This window comes from Misgurnus anguillicaudatus, chromosome 8 (assembly GCF_027580225.2).
Source record: "Misgurnus anguillicaudatus chromosome 8, ASM2758022v2, whole genome shotgun sequence".
Lineage (NCBI taxonomy): Eukaryota > Metazoa > Chordata > Actinopteri > Cypriniformes > Cobitidae > Misgurnus > Misgurnus anguillicaudatus.
This window is the reverse complement of record NC_073344.2, coordinates 22,813,965-22,837,617: the sequence shown is the minus strand read 5'-3', so window position 1 is coordinate 22,837,617 and position 23,653 is coordinate 22,813,965. Positions and strand designations below refer to the sequence as shown.

At 36.8% G+C, this 23,653-nt stretch overlaps 1 protein-coding gene across 1 annotated transcript in view; it reads right to left on the bottom strand.

The window, feature by feature from the left end:
- Positions 1 to 349: 349 nt before the first annotated feature.
- The window catches only part of uba7 (ubiquitin-like modifier activating enzyme 7), a 55,256-nt gene continuing 31,952 nt past the window's right edge, over positions 350 to 23,653 (bottom strand). The window contains exons 23-25 of the mRNA XM_055213238.2: positions 4,364 to 4,465; positions 3,798 to 3,889; positions 350 to 1,154 (exon numbers count right to left, since the gene is read on the bottom strand). Coding sequence (XP_055069213.2) covers positions 1,025 to 1,154; positions 3,798 to 3,889; positions 4,364 to 4,465 — 324 coding nt within the window. The 3' untranslated portion in view covers positions 350 to 1,024. The remainder of the gene's footprint in view (positions 1,155 to 3,797; positions 3,890 to 4,363; positions 4,466 to 23,653) is intronic.

The following is a 23,653-nucleotide window of genomic DNA, read 5'->3' as shown; positions in this document are numbered from 1 at the left end:
TGTATATTGAGTACAAAATTAATGCATGAAAATAGTACATTTACTAAGCGTACTTAAAATATATTTTAGTGCATTTTTTCACCTGCTGGGTGTTTGCAGCAAAGCTTGTTGGCCGTCTATTGAGTATCAAAAGAGAGATCGTAAATATTTCTGATCCTAAATGAATGTTTTTGTAATGCCAAGTGTTGATGTGCAATGTAGTTTGAGGTGAACTCATTTGGTTTTCATTCCTGGCAATTCGCACCCGTTTGAAATTTATTAAAACTTCCTTAATCATTATTTTAACCATTATAACTATAGTATGTGGTTTGGAGAACTGGACAACAATGAAGCGACATCAGACATGACATTTTCTCATAATTGGTCTTTACTGATGCTGTAACAATGATATGAGATTTAAACAGATAAAATCCTCGACTAACAATTGTGCACAGAATTGAACAGAAAGAATGTGAATATAATGTAATGTGATTAGGTGTGACACTCAAAGGTGTCCTGGTGATTCAATGAATCAAGATAAGATCAAACTGAACCCAACTGAGCTGTTTCTAGCTCTGTCTTTCATTGATTTCATACATGATAATAGTTTGGTGAGGAGTGGGGGCTATGGGTGCATAACAAAGTGATGGGGGCAGGAACAACAAAATCAAAGGGGTAACGTTGCAGAAAATACAAATGTGTTTTAAAATAATTCACCAAAGAACAAAACTTGCATGCTGTCTATAGAATAACAAAATACATCGTAGTGAAGTTTAGGTTAAACAGTGTTCCTGCAAAACAGCATATTAATCTTGTTTTCAAATAAAATTGTCCAAATGTTCTTAAAAGTGGGCACATAATCCATCTTTTGATCCAATAAGACTCAACCTCAATACATTTATTATTTTAATCCCTGTTTTATAACAACATTTGCATTCACATTTGTATATAATTATTAAATATCATTATAAAATAAACATTAGTCACAGATAACAGACAGACATTTATTGGTCATTTGGTGACGTTCCCTAATGTAGGATTGACATCATCTGATGAGGTACCTGATGGGCGGGACATCAACACAGTCCTCATCTTCAGCAAATGACGGAACAATCTCCAACATTTCCTGATGATCCGGAATCTCCTTGGTTACGGACCGTACCAATTCAGATATGCTGCAAAAAAAGAAAAAAGAAATAAAATATTGTTTGTTATGTGTGTGCCTGTACCTCATGGTACAGGAAAAAATCATTGAGCAATTTCATTGGAGCTACTTCTTTATGCAACAGTCCTGTGGCTGACTCCCAGTTTGCATACTTGCACTAAGTGCAAAACTATGCACATAATTACTTTGCAAGTAACAATTTTTGGGAACTCAATGATTTTATACTAACAATCCAAAAGGTGCTAGATATTAGTTGTTTTACTATAAAAATAGAGGAACTATATAAATGATGACAAATGAGCTAATTCAGGCTTTAGTAAAGTAGAAAAAGCAACACTTGTCACTATAGGTACTTGAATTTTATTTTACTACTTTTCTTCGAGGGCAAGATTTTAAAATTGTAAATATGATGCCGGCAAAACTTTTACCCCAATTTTTACATTTTACTTATTTAAAGAGTTGGTTCCAAAATGAGATAACTCAATTTCAAAAGTCTTGTTTTTTTATATTGCATTCCAATTATTATCAATTAGCGGTGTCACGATTCTCCAAATCCTCGATTCAGTCACATTTTCAATTCTAGGGTCACGATTCGATTATCAATTCACTTTTATTTGTAAGCCATATTTTTTATAAGCAGCTGCGCTTTCTCTGTCTCACATGCACGCACTTTCGCATTTGTCCAAAGTCTAAACATAAACTAAAGTAGTAATCCTTACGTATTTGTTCGGTTTTATGCGTTTCATGCAAGCTGATGCAAACTATCCCATTTGTTTATGCTGGACCAATGTTTTTAAAGGCACCTCTGAGAGGGTTTTACCCCCGCTGGCAAGCCGACCAGACGTGACATGGGGGCGTGGCAGCATCGTCGAGCCCATTTATTATTCGAAGTTCGAGGTTGTGACTTAATTTCGGTCGAAATCGTGACACCCTTATTATCAATCAAACTGCAGTTGGTTTGTTTTGATTTTTAGCCTCCATAACTTAAAAAAGCACAATAAAGTGGCACAATAAAACATGATAACATAAAAATAAACATGTTTTGATACAAATTTACAAGTGGACATATTATGAAAATCTGACTTTTTTCATGTTTAAGTGCTATAATTGGGTCCCCAGTGCTTCTATCAACCTAGAACATGTAAAAAAGATCAACCCAGTAACTAAGTTTTGGTAAACCATTCATTGCAAGCATGTGAAAAAATTGGTGATTGAAATGTGTCTCCCCTTGTGATGTCAGAAGGGGATAATACCGCCCCTTAATCTGCACTTTCGAATCACGGCACTGCCATTTAGTGCAGACATCAGCTCATTTGCATTTAAAAGGACACAACCAGAAACAGCATATTTTTGCTCACATCAAACCTACAAAGTGGGAATTTGAACATGTTATAATAAATTAACTACAGTATATGATATTTTGAACTAAAATTTCACATATTTACTTTGGAGAAACCAATTTATTTGACACCTAAATGTCTCATTTAAAAACGTAGTTATCGTGTTTTGGAACCAGACTCTTCATGCATTTTTATTATTAAACATGTTATAACTTATGTTTTTTTCTTTTTGTTTATAAATTAAAAAACATGCATTTTCAAATAAGATGCACAACTCTTGTATCCAGTATTTTGCCTTTTAATATCTAAAAACTCACTTTCTTTTTTAATATTTTAAAATTGCAAGAGCCAAATGTTAATAGTTCAACTATGAAAAAGTCAACAATTTCTGGTTTACCGGCCGTCATTTGTCATGTATAGTGGAAAGGTAAAAATAACCATGTTGATTTTAAATCCTACAAAGATGATTGGAGGGCCACATTTGGCCCGTGGACCCCCAGTTGGCTAGCTCTGCCTTAAATTGTCCACTGAGACAAATTTTGATCCAAAATGAAGATCTCACGAATCGTTTGAGATCTCTCAACAACAGAATGTTGATGGTGTGTTAGGTGCACAGATGCACAGAAGGAGGTGAGGGGGTTAATGATGTTGGGTGTCCATTTCTAAGGAAACCCCTCATTATCCCATTATCCTAAACATAAACACATGAAAGAACTATACTGTGTACATGCAGTGATCCCAAAACTATCTAAGCTTGAATTTTTTTAACTGACTTGACTCGATGTGACATTTAGGGGAAGTACTGTACTGTATGAACGACAGGTGTGAACATTATCACAGGTCCACTAACATTTAGAAATGCTCAGAATACATTGATTTAAAGTATACACTGCAAAAAATGATTTTCAAGAAAAAAATTCTTAGTATTTAAGTGATTTTATGCATTAAACAAGCAAAACAATCTGCCAATGCAATTTTTTCTAGAATTTTTCTTGAATTTAGTGTTTAAGAAAAATGTTCAAGATTTTTTTGCTTACCCCATTGGCAGATTTTTTTGCTTGTTTTATGCACAAAATCGCTTAAATTTGAGATTTTTGGTCTAAAAACTAGACTTATTTTCTTGGGTCGTTTTGCTCATCAAGAAAAAGCATCTTTATTTAAGAATTTTTAGATATTTTTACTGAAAACAAGACAAAAATAATAAGATTTTTTTTTCTTGAAAATCATTTTTTGCAATGTAGCATTTAAAGTTCATGATATGAATGATGCTTTGGAATATTACTTTTAAAATGAGAAAGTGAAAAGATTTGCACCTTAGTTTAAGGCGATCCTTGTGATTCGATAGGTCACTGTACAACACAGCAGGACCATAGTATAAACCAGTGACCGTCAAGTTATGCTTTTCCTGAAAGTAGAAAAACATTTACATTGTCATTTAGCAGTCGCCTTTATCCGAAGCAACTTTCAACTGCGAGAAAAACAGTAAAAGGACCATAAAACCAGTCATAATGGTCAATCTATGTATCTAAAAACTGAATAAATCCTTCCATTGATGTATGGTTAAATAGGATAGGACAATTTTGGCTGAGATACAATTATTTAAAAATCTGAAGAAAAAAAATCTAAATATTGAAAAAAAGTTGTCCAGATAAAGTCCTTAGCAATGCATGGAACATGATCTTTACCTGATATCATAATGATTTTTGGCATTAAAAAATCTATAATTTTGACCCATACAATGTATTTTTGGCTTTTGCTACCAATACACCCATGCAATGAATGGTTTTGTGGTCCAGGGTTACAAAATAAATATTTAAACACTTGTAGACATGAGAATTAACAATAGAGCAACTGAGTGTTAATGTGTATGTGTTTAAACCTTAATGTGTTTCAACAGTTCCTCCAAGGTCATTTCCTCCGGACCCCCGAGTCGACCCCGCAGCAGGAAGTCGTCCCAGATCGAGTAGCGTTTCCCTGCGACCTGCCGACAGACACGACACACCAGCTTTAAAACATCCCACTAACACACTTCTCTCATTAGGTTTATTAACTTCATTGATTATGCGTAATTCACACACAAACAGAGGGTCAACGACAGCTGATATAAATCTTGTTTATCCTTTTCACACATTCACAGCTCATAAACTTGAATGAAAATGAAACTTGAATTGAATTGAAACTCCAGGACAGAGACAATGGACATGAGAAAATCACAAAGCTTAACATGATTAAATGCCAGCAGGTTATAAACAACCAAATGCCTTTTGGGGGAAAGCACCGCTTATTCAAAACTATTTCTGGAAAAGCTGATGTTCAGTTTTTCCTGTAGCTCAATGGGTAGAGCATTGCATTAGCAGCACAAAGGTCACGGGTTTGATTTATAGGGAAATACACATAGCACACAAATATATAACTTGATGTACACTGAAAAAAAAATTCATTTATTTACTCCTTTTTATTAAGGTAAGTGGTTGCAATCAGTTTATTTAAGCTACATTTAAACAAAAGTTTTTTATTTTATTTTTCTAATTTTTTGTTTAAATGCAACTTAAATAAATTCATTGCAACCACTTACCTTCAAAAAATGAGTAAATTGAATTAATATTTTTTTTCAGTGTACACTGATATATATGCTGGGTTATTTATTCAAAAAGAGACAAACTCAACCGGTTGGGTTGTAATAAATGTATGCTTGGTTGTCTTAATACATTGTTTGGTCAAATGTAAACGTTTTCGGAGTTAATTCAACCCAACTGCTGGGTTTGTCCCATTTTACCCCAGACGCTTTTATAACCCAGCATTTCTTATAGTGCAACTTACTTTGGATAAAATTGTCTGTCAAAGGCCGAAATGTAAATGTACACTGAAAAAAATGATTCATGGAATTTAATAAATTTTTTTAAGGTAAGTGGTTGCAATCAATTTATTTAAGCTACATTTAAACAAAAAAGTTTAGTAAAGTAAAATAAAATATAAAACTTTTGTTTAAATGTAGCTTAAATAAATTGATTGCAACCACCTACCTTAAATTTTTTTTATTAAATTCAATGAATCGTTTTTTTCAGTGTAATTCATTCAAATAAACAACATATTAGCACACAAGAAAGAAGCAAAATCTTTGATGTGGTTTGGTCAGATTAATAGCGTTTTGATTTATGCTGATAGCTGCTTGACTACAAAGTATCTGTAGTTTGCATGAACTAACTTGCTTTAGATGGCTGATGGTTATCATGAGGCAGCGTTTATAAATTACAGCACACTTGGTCATTATCACGGGTCTGAATTACTTTGTGCAGTCCATTACAAGCTAAATTTTGAAAGATTAATTAAAAAAAATCTTTTTAATCAGTACAAAACATTTAGCCTAAGGTGAAGTGCATTAATAAAGAGATAAGTGCCAAAGCGATGAGTACAGTTAATGCTCCATAAAACCGACTCATGTCTTGACTTGATTTTGCTGAAGGAACTGCGTGTTCGTAAACTTTCCAAATCAGCATTTACTAAAAATACACTGCTTACTGCATTTAAAAACAAAAGCATTTAAACACAAAAGGCCAATAAAGGCTTTTAGGAGAGCAACTAGAAAACTTAAAAAATCTTTTCTTTAAAGGCAATAAGATAAGACCCATTTAGATAAAGACCCCAATAATCTCACATGTGCCTCTTTGAAGTTTTACAGAAGATCCTAATGATGAACTCAGAGATTTCAATACAAACTAATCATACATTTCTCATCAAGCACATGTGTAGATCCATAATGAATGAAATTAATATACCCAAATGGTACAATTGATCTCTTGAGCAAAAGAGCCATAAAATGACCCTTCATGGTTAGATTTACCAGGGTGATTTACCACATGACACCTGTTTACTCTACACATGATAAACTGTTACCTCACTTCTGTCTGACATCATACCTGCATTTTATTTGTTTTATTTGTAGACCTAGCAAGCATCTACTAATAAATATTAACTAACATAAAATATACCACTGCCACATTAAGGGAAAATACTATGTAAATGGATCATAAATGTGACCCTGGACCACAAAATCAGTCATAAGGGTCAATTTATTTTTTTAAATTGAGATTTATACATCATCGGAAAGTTGAATAAATAAGTTTGTTTGGATAGAACAATATTTGGCCGAGATACAACATTTGAAAACCTGGAATCTGAGTGTGCCAAAAATCTAAATATTTAGAAAATCTTTACTTAAAGGTGCAATTTGTAAGATATTTGCAGTAAAATGTCCAAAAACCACTAGGCCAGTGTTATATATTTTGTCCAGCTGATCACTATCAATATCTGTAATGTTTTCTACTACTTGTAAATCGTGAGAAAATTTCCATTCAAAACATTGACACGGGGCAGTGCAGTCTCCTGTCAATGACGTTAATATCCATGTGACCCGTTGTCACCGCCTTTACTGCCGTAAAAACCACATGACAACAGTGGTCGAGTTCGAAAAAATAAAATAGTGTAAATAAACGTATATTTTCACTTTTTACACATTTTAATTGCATTTCTAGCGAGAAATTAGTATTGTAGTTTTCAAATATGGGATTAGTTATCACAAAGGCGCTCTCTGTTTATATTTCAAACACGCTGCCTTTGAAGTGTGTCAGAAAGCCTTTCTCTGAGCTGCCTTCATGCCTCCGAAGTAATTTCCTTATGAGGCAGCGAGGCAATAAGCCTTGAGTTTTCGGACACAGCCAGTGTCGTGGACAAATGCGGAACTATGCGATAGCGCCTGTCGGGCTACGCGGCGCCCTTGCTTATGAACTTATGGATAACTCTTTACCGTCTGCCGCTTGTTGTGTCAGCTCCTGTTCGCGTACGGGCCAACCAAACGACCCAAGAAGAGTTTGGAACAAAACGAGAGAGGATCAATTTGTTGTTGCATTATCTGGATGGAGAAGAGCTTCACGACAACATTTAACTAGACTGAGATTCTGATCCTGCTTGTGTTTTACGCGATGGGTGAGTTGTTTTGATTCGTAACCTTTCAAAAAACGTATGCTATTATATTGATCACAACATTAGTGTGTAGACTGTAATCAGCGCGTCTTCCCGCGGACGATATGCACATCAAAAGGTATTGTACAGCAATATAAATGGTCATTTTAAGACACTTCAAAATAAGATTTGTACTGTCAATACATTATGTGAAAAATCATTGTAGATTGTTAGTTGAAAACTTAATTCTGTGCTGTGTTTACCATCGAATTTGGACTAATACTGTAATATATATGACTAACAATTTCATTTGAACATCACATATAAACTTACATAATGAAATAAACGATGTCATCAAACGCAAAATTTATAAGACTTGATTACCTTATCCATCAACGTCATTTCTCGTTCTCGTCTGATTGATGGCCATCAGCGGTTGAGTTAAAGACTACAAATCCCATAATTCCACGCTGCTTCAGAGCGTCATTAAACAACATCATTGTTATTGTTTGATCTGGCGCCATCTAGCGGCCAGATAAATACAAATTGTATCTTTAATATCCAAATTTTTAGCATAAAAAATCGCTGTCGAAAAAGTTCAGCGACGATGTCCCAAGGAAGACAGCAGCAATGATATTGTTGTTAATATGATAAGTGTTTTGATTAATGCCATTAATGATTATTTTTTTTATCTGTGTATACCACTAATCAACTAAATGAATATAACATGACAAAGATGAATGCACATTTATATATTGATTCAATAGATTTATAGCATTTTGAAAATGGATTTATTGCGTTTTGGAACCAAACTCTTCAAATATACCCCTGTGACTTATAACTGGTTTTGTTGTCCAGGGTCTCAAATGATCTATACCAGCATTGTCAAAACTTCAGAAGTACATAAGCTATATCTAGAAGTAAATGATCAGTTTAGTTTTGTTAGGTACATGCAAACGGTTCACATATACAGTATTAATGCTGTTGAGGTCATACTGCTCAAAAGTGTCTGGAGTTGAATTCCACACAGTCCTGTAAATAGTAATGCTAACATGTGTTTATAAGCACTGTATTTCTGAAACCAATCCCTCTGTCATGCTGTGGTTGGAGAGACCACACTGTAAATATCTACTCCACCCGGCCTGTGGCTAGAACTTCACATTTAGAAGATGAACTTCCTTCAAACTGTTTGTATGCTGATGACTGTGAAATCATGCATGAATGCCGTCAACACAGATTACATGCATATATATGGTCTTAAAGTCTTAAATCATTGATACCGTATACACTACATACCTAAGAAAAGTGAAATGGTAATCGCAAAGCATTCAGACCTTCTCATTCTTCTCATTGCATGTTAAGGAGTCATAAGTTGCACCTGGTATATAGCCAACAATACATTGTATAGGTTCAAAATGACAAAAAATGTATTTATCTTTAGTAATATGTGTTGCTAAAGACTTCATTTGTCTCTTGGCCAAATACTGTCATACCCTAACAAACCATACACTGTACATCAATGGGAAGCGTATTTATAACCACTTAATCACTCCATTAGAAGGAGAAACTAAGCCAGTACTGGGGAAGACTGAAGACCACAAATACACCAGAAAGCCTCCTCAGATCCAGCTCTTCTCTGCTGTGGACCTTCATAATCTCATTACTTGTTTGCAACTGTATTGTGTTTTATCTGTGTGATCTAAACAGGTATAGATGATGCTTTAACTCTAACGTCTGAGTCTGGTTTAGGGGTGTAGCAGATTATCGTCAGGCAGACGCTTTAGTATGTGGACCTTACTTGAGGTTTATGTTCCTCGTTTTGGGGTATAATCTTTAAGGGCTTGAACCAGCAATTCAATGACCAACCCTAAAACCTCTACCACCCCAGCTGACTAATGTTTCTTCTCTTTTACTCCCAGTAATGTTGATGATATGTGGAGAGAATGGACATATTTTTGTTCTTTTATCATCGTAAGATGACTTCTCCTATTGTAAACAATGGCTTATTCAACTGGGATTTAAACTTAAGATGATATTGGCAATAACCATAAACCAAATATAGATTTAGACAATTTACGACTTACAACAGGACATTATTTTAGTTCTGTTAACTAAACCTAACCCATATTAAAGGGACCCATTTTTAGCATAGCTTAGCACAATCCATTGAATCTGATTAGATTTTAGAATTAGACCAAAGAGTTTGGATATTTTTCCTATTTAAAACTTGACTCTTCTGTAGTTACATCGTGTACTAAGCCGACAGAAAATTAAAAGTTGCGATTTTCTAGGCTGATATGGCTAGGGACTATACTCTCATTCGTAATAATCAAGGACTATGCTGCTGTAACAGGGCTGCAGGAGGCACATTGATATTATGCAGTGCCCGAAAAAAGTCCCCTTAGTAACTTTCAATGGCAGAGGACTATTTTCGAGCAGTGCGTAATATTACTACGCATGTTGCAGCCATGTTACGGCAGCAAAGTTCTTGATTATTACGCCAGAATGAGAGTATAGTCAGGGTTTCCCGCTGAAAATTTGTTAGGTTAAGATGGTAGGGTTGGGTGGGGCAGGGGGCGTAGCAAACAAAGGGGTGGGGCGTACACGCCATGATGAAAATTAAAATATTTTTATTTAAAACACTCAAATAAAACTTAGTTTTGAAGAAACTATGACAGAAAATAAACACATACTAGATAATTAATTAATTAAATGTTTTACGTCTAACGGGAATAGCTGTGTGATGAAGTGAAACTAAAGGGTTAATAAACAAACTGAAGCAGATGTTGTAGAATGTCTGGCGAATGATGAAAGATAGCGCAAAAATGGTTATTTTTGATTATTTCCCACTATTAATTACATTATCTTAAAGAAGTGTAGTGTAGCATGTGAATAATGCACATAAATAACGTGAGCAAGAGCGCCCAACAATTATATCTAATCAACAGGCACGTGAAACCTAGCTAGCAGGTTACTCAAACAACAAAATCACCAGCTAACTTACTTTAAAATTAAAAAGAACTATAGACTAATACAATAACAAGCTTAAATAAACCCAAAACATAAGTCCACTTACAGTTCTCACGGACACACGGACACGCCGTGTGGCGCGTGTGCACGCTTGTGGTGTGAAGCGCGTCTGCGCTATTCTCCGAGATGTTTTATCAACTGGCTAATTATCCTCCAGAGAGTGACGGTCCGGACCACCTCTTTCTCATTTCGGCCGTGTGGCGCACGTGCCCACTCACGGTGTAAAGCGCTATTCTCCAGGATGCACTTGGCGTCCTTTTGTGCAGCGAATTTTTTTTATTATTTTTTTGGACAACCTAGTCAAGGCGGTAGGGTTTCCCAGCTTAGGCGGGCCGCCTGAACTGAAAAGTGCTGCGGGAAACTTTGATAGTTCCTAGCCATATCTGCATAGAAAATCGCAACTTTTAATTTTCCGTTGGTCTTAGTACATAATGTAATTACAGAAGAGTCAAGTTTTAAATAGGAAAAATATCCAAATTCTTTGGTTATTTTTGGGGCGATGCTAGTGGTCTAATCAGATTCAATGGATTATGCTAAGCAATGCTAAAAGTGGTACCACCAGACCCAGAGATCAGCTGAATGGATTCCAAAACAGTAAAAATCAAATGTTTAATTCTAGTGGAGCTGGAAAATGAGCATATTTACAAAAAAAGTGGAGTGTCCCTTTAAGTTCATGTAGTCACACTATTTATTTAGTATTTTGTTGGGTACGTACACTGTAAATGCATGCATTGTCAAAAAACGGTACCCTAATACAGTATGTATAATATATATGCATCTATGAGGTACTAATATGAACTATTAAAGTAAAAAGGCATACTCTTTGAAAGCGCACTGCCCCAGTGACAGCATTTACCTTTTTCTGCGAGTGGCACAAACTTTAAAATAAAATGCAAACTTACAATCAGGTCTGGATTTTCACGATCCAAAACATTGACCGTTTCAATGGGAAATGCTTTACACAAGGTTTGCAAAAAATTTAAGGTTAAGAATGCCAATTTACATCGACTTTAAGGCTCTCAATTTTATAAAGCTGATCTGAGCTCTTCACAAATTGTGGACTGCAAACAGAGCAACAAGTTCACAATAAAACACGACCCTCACTTTTAAAATGAACCGCATCTTTCACAGAGCACTTGGACTGTCACAGTTGTTACAGATCCCGCAGGACGAGAAAACTATGAAGACCATGGGCCAAACACGTGAGCTCATTGCTCTCAAAATGGAGAACTGCCAAAATTCTCATCTGTTATACATAAACTGGATCACAGGCTACATTGTAACCTGGGCTTTCCCACCCCTCGACATGTGTCTCCACATAAGATATGATCAGATGAAGAATCTGCTGGGTCACAACTGGTTAATCAGGGGATTATACAGAAGAAGAAAAAAACATTGTATGCATGTACTATTTAACATTTTAATTCATGGTTCATGCATGTGCTCACAGGGGGTCCTCAGCAGATTTTCAAGGGGGGCTCAAAATGACTTAAAATGATCCAAAATAAGACAAAACAAGCATAAAAAGAATATATATACAATATATATCTGTAAAGTCATTCCAAGCTGTAGTTCATTTTATTTGGAAAAATTGAGTGAGTTGGGGGCCTTCAAATATTAATTTGGGCAACAAGGGGGCCGTGAAGTGAAACAGGTTGAGAACCACTGGTTTATGGTATCCTAAAACAGGACATTATCATAAAATGAGTAGAATTCATGTTGCAATGTTCCCCAAACATTCCTAAACTCGGTAAAACAGACTACACCCTCTTTGCTCCGAACTGTCAAAAGTTTATATATCACTGAGGTCAATGGAGGAAACCAGGGCAGCCATTCATTTGCTTATCAGAATCAAAACCTTTTAAAGGGTGCAAACACAGCAGATTACATTACACACACACACACACACGCGCACACACACACACACAAACACACACCTTCCACGCTCGATTTAGTGCAGGAAATACAAAAGAAAACAACATGGAAAACAACACTAGAGAAGAAAATGAGTCGTCTGATACGTTTTCTTATAAATTATTATTTTTTATCAGACTCTTAAACTGAAAATTTAAGTGCAACAAGGACTTTTTTAAAGTTTAAACAAATTGAATTAACAAGTCATTTCAACTTTCTAAACTGGTGAGGAGTTGGAATAAAAGTTGAATGGACTTTATTACAACTCTATTTTTATAACCAATTCTAACTAGTTTAAAAAAGTAAAAAATTACCGATACATGTTTTTATTAAAAAGTAAACTTAATAATTTAAGTGCAATGTATGCAGCATTTTAAAAAATCTGGTTGTGCACGTACAGTATGCGCTCACTCTTCTGATGATGAAAATTGCATTTTGCGCACTGCATGCAGACCCTCGCGTACGCATAAACAATTGACTATACTTTGGCCTTTAGAGGACTTTGCTGAAAGATTGGCGCATTGTATCTGCCAACAAACCAGTATGTCTGAATAGCCTGAGGACGGGATTAAAGAGCAACTATCGTCCGATTTACGATTTTACATTTCCTTTGGTGTGTAAGTGTGTATTAGTACATGCTAACAATATGCAAAAGGTACAAATCCCAAAGTAAACAATGACGCGAGTTATCATTTCCAACGTAAATCTCTTTTCTTGGACTACAACAAACACACAGATTGTAGTCAACAGATTACTTCCTGAGATTGGTGATGTAGACAAGACAACATTATCATAATTCCTCCCACTTCAGACTCACAGCCTGTAAGTTAACTCCTGTTAGCATTGCATTGTGTGCAAATCTTTCAAACATGGTAAGGAGCGTCATATTTCCGGATGACGTCAGAGGAATTCAGGCCAATTACAAAGTACAGATTAGCTGGCCAATCAGAGACACAGAGCTTTTCAGATCGATGAGTTTTGTACAAAATCAATGCGTTTAAGGCAAGCAGGATATCTGGAGCTACAAAAATGTATGGAAAATGATGTGTTTTTTAACTATAAACCACGCAAACACAAAATAACGTTATGTTTTAGCAATAAAATAGGTGCACTTTAAGCGAATTTCAGGTGAAAGTATTTGACGAACATATAATGTGTGCCGAGAGCATTCGGTTAATATCATCTCATTTTAGACATAGGTGGCATTTAGCGGGTTTTGCATCTGAGCTCAAATATAAACTATGAATGTACTTTAGTTTATGTTTATGACTTCGGACAGACGCGAGAGCGCGTGCGCGTGAGACAGAGAGAAGCGCAGCTGCTCATGACGTGGTGTGCTGGATTTAGTGCTAGAAGGAGTCCAAGACGCGCGCATTACTGTAAGTGCAGGTACGTGCAAGAAGGAATTCTCTCTGTACAAGCTCTCCGCGTAAAGTGAAGCCCCCAAAAAAGCATGCATTGTGGATGTTAATGTAAAACTATGATGATAATAATAATAATAATAACCATTCGGCAACTATCGTCATGACTATCGCCATGAAAGCCTGCCATTGGCGATATGTCTGAAGATCGTCGATACACAATACTATCGTCTATCGGCACAACCCTAAGTGGTATAATATTTTTTTTAGTAGTAGAAGTCTACAGTAGTTTATACTATTATTATTATGTCTAATAATAATAATAAGAGTAGTATATAAATAATAACATAGCATAAATATAGTAATGGTTAAGCCACTGGGGTCTGAGTAGAGATTGACAGCATTGTTTTTGCCTGCTCGATGGGGTCTACAACACAATAGTTGATTCTCAGAGACAGGAAACCTTACACAAAGGGGGCAGCACGATAAGTCGCACGTCCTGTGGAAGAAAATTGATATTTAACAGCTGACCTCTGCTAAGATCAGGGGTAAAACCAATGTCTGCCAAAACTCTAACAATGGGTTGCTTTTTATAACCTGTAAAGCTGAAACTGTGTTTTGATTGCAGAGTTGACACCTACTGTAAGCCTTAATGAAAGTGAAGCATGCCGATAAGATGGTAAACAGTATTAATGGGTTGTAAAACACTTCAAAGTTTAGCAACACAAGACTAGTGAATAGAAAGTCGTGCTTCGCTCAATAAAAACGTCTACACTGGAAACGTCCGATGCGTCTGGTGTACACAGCATGTAACAACAAGATTTTTTTTAAATCATCTATAATCATCTTGTTATTGGCAGAATATGGATGTTTTGGAATCTGTTTTATGATTAATGTCTTTAATGACATTTCGCGGGAAGTTTTGGAATTTGCAATGTGTCTTAGGAAACTCCTTGAAATTTCCAAACCTTTGGTGAATCACCCACAAAGGTGCAGTATATATCAGCTCATTGCTGAGGCTCAGGAAACACATGGCTCCTGTTCAACAAAAAGAAAATAAACCATTTCCATATGTGCAGTTAACTTTGTTGCAACAGCACAAACTAGATCAGCTGATGCTTCTGTAACATCATGTAAGAAAGGATTTTCGAGATAATATTGCTCCTCTGACACAACTGGCAACTCACACAGCCGAAATATAGCCCAAGGGGCAGAATATGGGTGTCATCCGATCCACAAATCTCTGCCAAAAACATAATCTCAATATTAACACACATACAGGATAAAGGTGGCAGGAGGTAGCTGATGGTATAAACACATTAAGGGGTAAAGTGGATATTAGAATTTGGCTAGGAACTGATTTTAAGAAATGATCTGGAAAATATATTATGCATGTTGCTTCTGTCTGCAAAGCACTAATTGGATGCAAAATGCACGCATGTCAAATTTCAAGTCTTTTAACAATAAACAATATGTTACATTTGGATATTTATCAATATAAAGAGTCCTCTACTATTTCTGGTTAGTTCAATTCACCTTCAACAAAAACCTGACTTATTGCTTGACCGGGCTACAAGAGAGAAAGAGACTGGACTCGTGCCTGTTGTTAGGAAATAATTATTGATCTGTGTTACAGAAGCCCCCAGGAGGGAGCAGATGGTGTAACCCAAACTCCTCTAAAGGACATTTCATGATGTTTGTCCAAAGGAAGACAGAAGATGTCAATCAAGACCTCAGCAGGGTCAAGAACTGACTTGTGTAGCGCTTTTTTTTACAAAGCCAGTGTGTCACAGTCCACCAGGAAACCAAACCAAACCGTGATTGGTTGCTTTACATGTTAGTCAAATGCACTTATGGGCAGGACTTAACCAATGTAAGCTGTCAGTCGGATATTCCGGGTTGAAGAGGAATTCGTAGGTATTTAACGAGGAGGCAAATTCGTATGAATTTGTACAAAATTGGAACAAATGTTTTTTTTATATAAAAGAATTAATGAAGCCCCACCCCTAAACTCAGCATCACTCACAGATTGCACAAAAAAAAACGTTTTTGACTTTTTGAATTTGGCACTCCGTAACATTGTTATAATGAAATGAAATTGACATGATGGTCTAATACATTTTATAAAAAACACAGCAAACACAAATGTGAAGTTAATTTTTAATTTGAGTAAATATTTCATAGATATTTCTCAGTATTTAATATACTATTAAATATTAAACATACTAGTAAATAAATTAGCTGATCTCTTGATAAAATAAACTTTTTTTATTTTTTGTTTTGGTGGTTTAACACCAGAAATTAAAGAAACTTTAAAGATTTACTTTTTGAGACTGTTTTTAATGACATAATAGTTAGTTTGTGCAAACACACAATTTTACAACGCCAATACGTATAATGGGGCGTACAGACCAAACGCAAATTCATTGAAGAATTGTGAAACTATTGCATACGCATGCGAAAGTTTCACGTGCGCACGCGATAGTTTCACGTGTGCATGCGATAGTTTCACGAGCGCACGCGATAGTTTCACGTGCGCACGCGAAACTAAACGCGATAGTTTCACGTGTGCACGCGATAGTTTCACAATTCTTCAATGAATTCGCGTTTGGTCTGTACGCCCCATTACACATATTGACGTTGTAAAATTGACGTTGTAAAATTAAAACTTTATTAAATTTTTGATCCATGTCCCCTTAGGGGCTCCATAGAATTAAGCATTGCTGCGTGATCTAAAAAAAGTGGAATTTTGGTGGATTTTCGCACCGCATTAACTAATCACGAGCTTGCTAGCAGTGACGTGCAGGGGTGCAAACTCATCAGGGGTGAAAAAGGTGACAAAGACAGAAGTGTTCATATATATGTATTATGAATTAATATGGCAGTTTAAATTGAAAATCATATCCCAATCCATTTCATCATAGCAAAATTATACCCCAAAATATAATTTCATACTCTAACATATTAAGTTTCACTTACTGGTAGAGGCGCTAATCTGTTGGTCGTATTTGGGGGAATTGACAGGCAACCAAATCAATCACATAGGTTGTCATTTATTAAACCATACACAATTCTTATCACCTTTAATTTCTCATCAATTGGCTTTGTGAGATGTGAATACCTACTTTAACCAGAGTGCCAAAGCTCCAATAACCGATCTATAATACTATGTTTCGATTAGGTCACAAAATACTTGGGTCTCTTTGATTTGAGAGTTTCAACATCATGAGGGTTAATTTTGGACAAACATAAACCGAAATCGCCTTCCAGCTCGAATACACTTCTGCCATTTCTCTCTTTAATCCCCTTAAACTCATGCATATCTCCCGATTGAACAGAACGGGGTAACAAAAGATGGAGAGGGGTGACAGCATGGCAGGCAGTCTCCAGAGGATTTGACACTTACACTCCAACTATAGTCCCGCTTTGAATAGACCTATTGACGTGTTAAAGAGCAAACAGAAGTCTGTCTGATTGTATGGCCGATGAGGGACAAGCACCTGACTGACGGCTCGTGCCAGAAGGAATCAGTCAATAGTTTGTTTCTTACAAATGGTGCATTTGGTTGGAGCGGCCCTTCACCCACATATAAACCAAAACACCCTATATATCCCTCTCTTGTACCTTTGCTGACAGGGTTTAATTCTCCTCGGGGCCCCATAAATTCAAAGGCCTAATACGAGTATGCGACAATATGTTGTTTTTACAAGTTTGTCTTGTTTAACTGACCAGTTTTAGTTTCACACTGAATGCATTTGCATAGTCAGCTGATTGTGATCAATAATTATTGCTATGTACATCAATATCATTGATCACTTACAATTATCCAGACCAGGGGTCATGGGTCCCATCCTATAGTGTTGTATAACGTAACAATGAAGCATATCACAAAAGTGATGATGGCATCCAAATAATAAAATATACATACTGGTATCACTTCACAATGCTTCTTTTGAATTAACTTTGTATTTTATAACGTAGCTTACTTATATCTAACTGCCTCGAATGCTAAAACAAGTCTTAAACCATGGCACCATGCCACGAACAAAGCTCATGGCATCATGGGAACAGCAGTGCTAGCATGATGCATACCTGCGTAATTGCTTTAAATGGCACAGAGGCCATAATGACACAAAATTGTGCTAATGTTTGTGTTCAGCTGATATGCCAACATGAAAGCTGAGGATGGTGCAAGAACGTAGACAAACAGACAGGAGATGAAGTATGCCATTTATGAGGCTTTTTCTTTTCTGAATGCTGCTATTTCTGAGACTAGCATGACGTTAGATCGGTTTGTGTATCAAGATTAAAATGAAACCCAGCTGCTATGCTTTCTTGTTTTGGAAGCCAAGTTATTTTTGCAGAGCAGAGGTCAAACGTTAATAAAAAGCACCATAGTATTACCCACCTCTGGTATTAACGTGTTATTTTGGACATCCTACCATCATAACACCACTTTTGGGATATATGGGTTAGCATGTAAAAATTTGTAGCTTAGCTACATAAATATAATCATAATTCGGTACTATGCAAATCAAAGGACTATGGTATTACCACCTGACACCTTGGAAAAAGTGTTTGCCAAATGCAATGGAAAACCCAGTGAGATGTTGACGTGAATTCATGACCCATAAATGTACCTGCACAGATATTTAGTAATGCATTGAAACTGGGAACAGAAAGTAAACACATTCTTTACAAAGGTTTAATTCTGTTCCTCTTTGATAACTTTAGTTCTTCTATATTTAATGTTGACGTTTGTTTGCATGAGACTGAACTTAAACACACTGACGGCACCGAATTACACTTCCCATGTTCTGAAATTAAAATAACCTTTTCACAGATACAGTAAACAGGATCCCATCCATGTGTGGTGAAAACAGTAAAGGGGTTGTTGAATAAGCAACACATGGCCGATTCCATTTGTGCGACAACAGCTGCCATGAATACATACATACAGTATCTATGCAAAAGGCATAAGTGCTATTAAACACATTTAGCTTTCAATATGTGAAACATGCACACAATCTGGCTTGGTGTTAAAGCTGAAAACATATTGTGAAAGCGTTTGGAGGAATACAGAAATACATTCCAAAGCTTTCTGCTTTTCTGGATGAACTACACTGAATTTACAGCCTGATCTCAAAAGGATTCATACATATTTTACGAGTTGGTTAATTCATATAAAGCGAACCATTCAAAAACATACAATTATCATAAAAAACAATAACGAAACCCCATTAACCACAACATCACGGGGCAAAAGCGAATCATACAAAAACTTACAAATGTGGTCGAACGAAATAATATGAATAATCACACCTGAGGGCGACACTTAAAGGAATAGTCTACTCATTTTCAATATTAAAATATGTTATTACCTTAACTAAGAATTGTTGATACATCCCTCTATCATCTGTGTGCGTGCACGTAAGCGCTGGAGCGCGCTGCGACACTTCGATAGCATTTAGCTTAGCCCCATTCATTCAATGGTACCATGTAGAGATAAAGTTAGAAGTGACCAAACACATCAACGTTTTTCCTATTTAAGACGAGTAGTTATACGAGCAAGTTTGGTGGTACAAAATAAAACGTAGCGCTTTTCTAAGCGGATTTGAAAGAGGAACTCTATTTTATGGCGTAATAGCACTTATGGGAGTACTTCGACTCGGCGCAGTAACACCCTACCTCTCCCATTATGAGAGTGAGAAGGGGAGCGGACTTTTCAGGCGAGTCGAAGTACTTCCAAAAGTGCTATTATGCCATAAAATATACTTACTCTTTTAAATCCCCATTTTAACATGGGGGCCTATGGGAATTGACTCCCTTTTGGAGCCACCCTCTAGTGGCCAGTTGATGAATTGCAGTTTAAGTCACTTCCGTATAAGAGAGATCAAAAGGTTGCCCCTCGGTGTAAACAACAACAACCCTACAATGAAAAAAATCCACCCTCTCTTTCTTTTTTAATCCCAAATAAAGCAATCTCATTCGACATGTCGCTTTGATTCTCTTGTTAATGGGATGTCACACATAAAGCCCCGCCCACTGACTATATCAAACTAACATATGTGATTTACAATAGCATGCAAACGTTTTGTACATTACAGTTTGCTGTGTTTCAAGGGCCATATCATTGCTTTAAGGTTAAAGGGACACTCCACTTTTTTAAATTGCACATTTTCCAGCTCCCCTAGAGTTAAACATTTGATTTTTACCGTTTTGGAATATATTCAGCCGATCTCTGGGTCTGGTGATACCACTTTTAGCATAGTTTAGGATAATCCATTAAATCTGATTTGACCATTAGCATAGCGCTAAAATTTAACAAAAGAGTTTTGATATTTTTTTCCTATTTAAAACTTGACTCTTGCCAAAAGTCTAGGCAGATATGGCTATGAACTATACTCTCAAACTGGCGTTATAATCAAGGACTTTGCTGCCGTAACATGGCTGCAGGAGACGCAGTGATATTACGCAGCAGCCGAAAATAGTCCCCTAGGTAACTTTTAATAGCAGGGGACTATTTTTGGGCACTGTGTAATATCATTGCGCCTCCTGGGAAATAGGAAAAATATCCAAACTCTTTGGTTATTTTTAACGCGATGCTAATGTTCTAATCAGATTCAATGGATTATGCTAAGCTAAAAAGCTATGCTAAAAGTGGTAGCGCCAGACGCGGAGATCAGCCGAATGGATTCCAAAATGGCAAAAATCAAATGTTTAAGTCTAGGGAGCTGGAAAATGAGCATATGTACAAAAAAAGTGGAGTGTCCCTTTAAAGAAAAAAATTGTCTCATTGAGCAGCACAATCAGTGTAAAACTACATTCTGGTGTTTTAAATATTTGCCCTGTGGGAACAACTGTAAAAGACGTTTTATTACAGAATCTGGTTGCAATTTGCAAAAAACTACTGACAGAATCCAGCACAAACAACTAAATAACTAAAAGTTCACTAATACTTTAATGTACATTAGTAAGATACATCAGATCAAAACTTTAAACTGTGGAGGGGTACATAACACTTAAGAACTACAATGGTAGATAATTTCATTTTGGATACTGGTTCCCCTTAAACATCATGTGTCGCTATTCACAACATCTGCAGCACTTCTGAAATAACGATTACATTTTGGCAGATATGAAAAAAACATCTGAAATCTATTCTTCTATTCCTTTCTATTATTTTCTCTTCGCTGTACTCAACAGAGCAGTCTGAAGCACGCTGTGGGTTTTATGGTCTAAGCTTAGATTCCTGGGGGATGTTTGCATGGAAACCATCGTAATAGAATAAATGTTTTCATCTGCCCTCTTGTTTCGAGGCCATGTTTCTTTATATTTATCAACAACTAGCGTTTCGCTCATCATACACACAAACAAACAAACAAACACACACACACACAGCCAAACAAATTCTCATTAACATCATTATGGAAAGCTATAGACTAAACAAGCCATGTTTACTTTCCCCTTAAAAGGCATTATCATCAAATTCCACAGATAGCACAAGGGTCATATCTCTCTATAGCAAACCAATATGAACTTTAAAACAAATTAAATTAATTGCTTAAACAGACACAAACCACATCTAAATGAGAGAGCACAGTGGCTTATAGGAACTTTTTAACCAAAAATTACAATTATTCAACAAAATCATATAAAAAACTATTTCAAAATCATATAAGATTGACTGTGGAACACAAAAGGAGATGTTCGACTAAACAGTCTCCACGAACAAACAAAAATGTCATAATAGGTAGAGTTATGCTGCGTTCACACCAGCCGCAGTAGAGGCGTCAAGCACGAGTGATTTCAATGTTAAGTCAATGTACAGACACGTTGACGCGCGTATGGATGTCTCACAGCGCGAATGAGGTGTTAAGCGTGGTAGACGCGATTCATTTGCGCGTCTAGTTTACGCGAATGGCGCCAATTGAGCGTTGCCGCGGGATACGCCCGAGTTGAAAAATCTGAACTTTGCCAGAAAAACGTGCCACGTTAACCAATCAGGAGCTTGCTCTAGTAGTGACGTGATTACAGGAAGCGAGCGGAGTCGCAGAAGCCCCTCCCATGATGGTAATTTCCGTGTGAATGCCCCGATGACTAGAATTTCACGCGCAGCAGTCACACGCGAATGAAGCAAGTACACTCAAAATGTTCAAGGGTCCAATTACGTGCGTTAGACGCGAATTTGACACCTCAAACGCGTCTGGTGTGAAACCACAGGAAGTGGCCCGTCAAGGATCAAGTCATGATCTATCACTATTGTCACCTAAAACTAATTGCTAATTTTTACTTCTGCGTTGGACCTAAAGCCTGGTGCACACTGTGAGATTTCAGCCACGATTTAGCTGTCTGGGACAAATTTTGAAATCCTAAAAGATTTCTAGAATCCCAGGCTAAAATCTGCCGTCTTTGATCGCTAGTTTGACATGTTCACAGACAGCAGATTAATGACCGTTGCGATCAAAATTATCCTCCGACAAAAATCTGACAGTGTCAGAAATTTTGAGACACAATCCTGCTGTGTGACATCTTCCTACGACAACCGGCAGATCAAGAACCAATAGAAGCACAGAACCCGATGATACAATTAGTACAGCGACAACAACAAATCAACGCAGACAAATGTCAAAAAGAGCCAGGTGGACTATACAGCAGGAGGAGAAACTTGAGGAGTTATTGAAAGATAAAGAGTGTTTGTACAACGTGTCATCGCCACTGTACCATGATAGTATATAAATGAAGCAGCCTGGAGAGAAACCGCGCTGGAAATTAAAATGCCAGGTACTCGTCTCCTTCTTCTTTTTATGCTTATTATTAAAATGAACGGTAAATGTTGTTTCGGTTTGCTAGCCTCCGCTTCAGCATGTATTTGCACAGCCGTCGTCGATCGATGACGTAAAACTGCGGACACATTTGTTTGCGTGCGTCCGATTTTAAAAGTCTTTTAACTCGTACAGTCTGACATTGATGGAAACTGAGATCATACAGTGTGACATGGACTTAACTACAATATTGATCGCACAGTGTGGCAAGCAACAATCCAAAAGGACTATTTAAAATCGCACAGTGTATACCGGGCTTAAGACATAGCCTGTAAGTTGTAGGCTATGAGTCAGTTTTCACTTATACTTCTGCGACGTTGTTTGCGTCAATGTACTTGCATAACCTACAGCATCAAGGCAAAAGCCGAAGAAAAAGCTAATTGTTGTCTTCATGGTTGGAAAAACATCAGCAGTGATGGTGGTAAATACAGATGGGACTTTTGTTGCTTAACTTTGTTCATTTCTATTTTTAGAGTCACAAGCTAAAATGCATAAAACGCTGATTTTTTGACCCGTGGGAGGGGTTCTAGCAGACCAATCACAGCCCTTGCGATCCGCGTAGAACTGACAAGTTTTTACATTTTTGGAGAGGTGCGCATCAGGCTAAGAAGAGATATGTATAGGCTATGGCATAGCGATCGTCTAGATCCGACACAGATGTATAAATCAGCCATAAGATGCTACAGAGCGATTACCCATAATGCCCTGCAATCTTATTAAGCAAAAGGCCTTTGCTAAATAACTTTGCAAACCAAAAATTTCAACACCCTCTCCAGAACTGTCGCTGCCCATGAAGAGCTCCTCTTTCCTGCACTCAGCACTGTGTGCGGATGATGAAAATAAGTTGCCCTGTGGTGTGTTTGATCTCAAATACCAACTGAAAGTCACTGGTGGGAGAAGTTCATAGCTGAGACCCTCCAATCTTAGTGGGATCACTGTGTGTAATATAAGTTCGCTGCAATAACTCACAATGTGCTCGACACGAGTCTACTGGGTGTGTTACGTCTGTGTGGAAAGAGAGAGACGAAAAAAAGCAGAGCTAAACTTTTGACATTCAACATAATGTCCGGTCCACTTGGT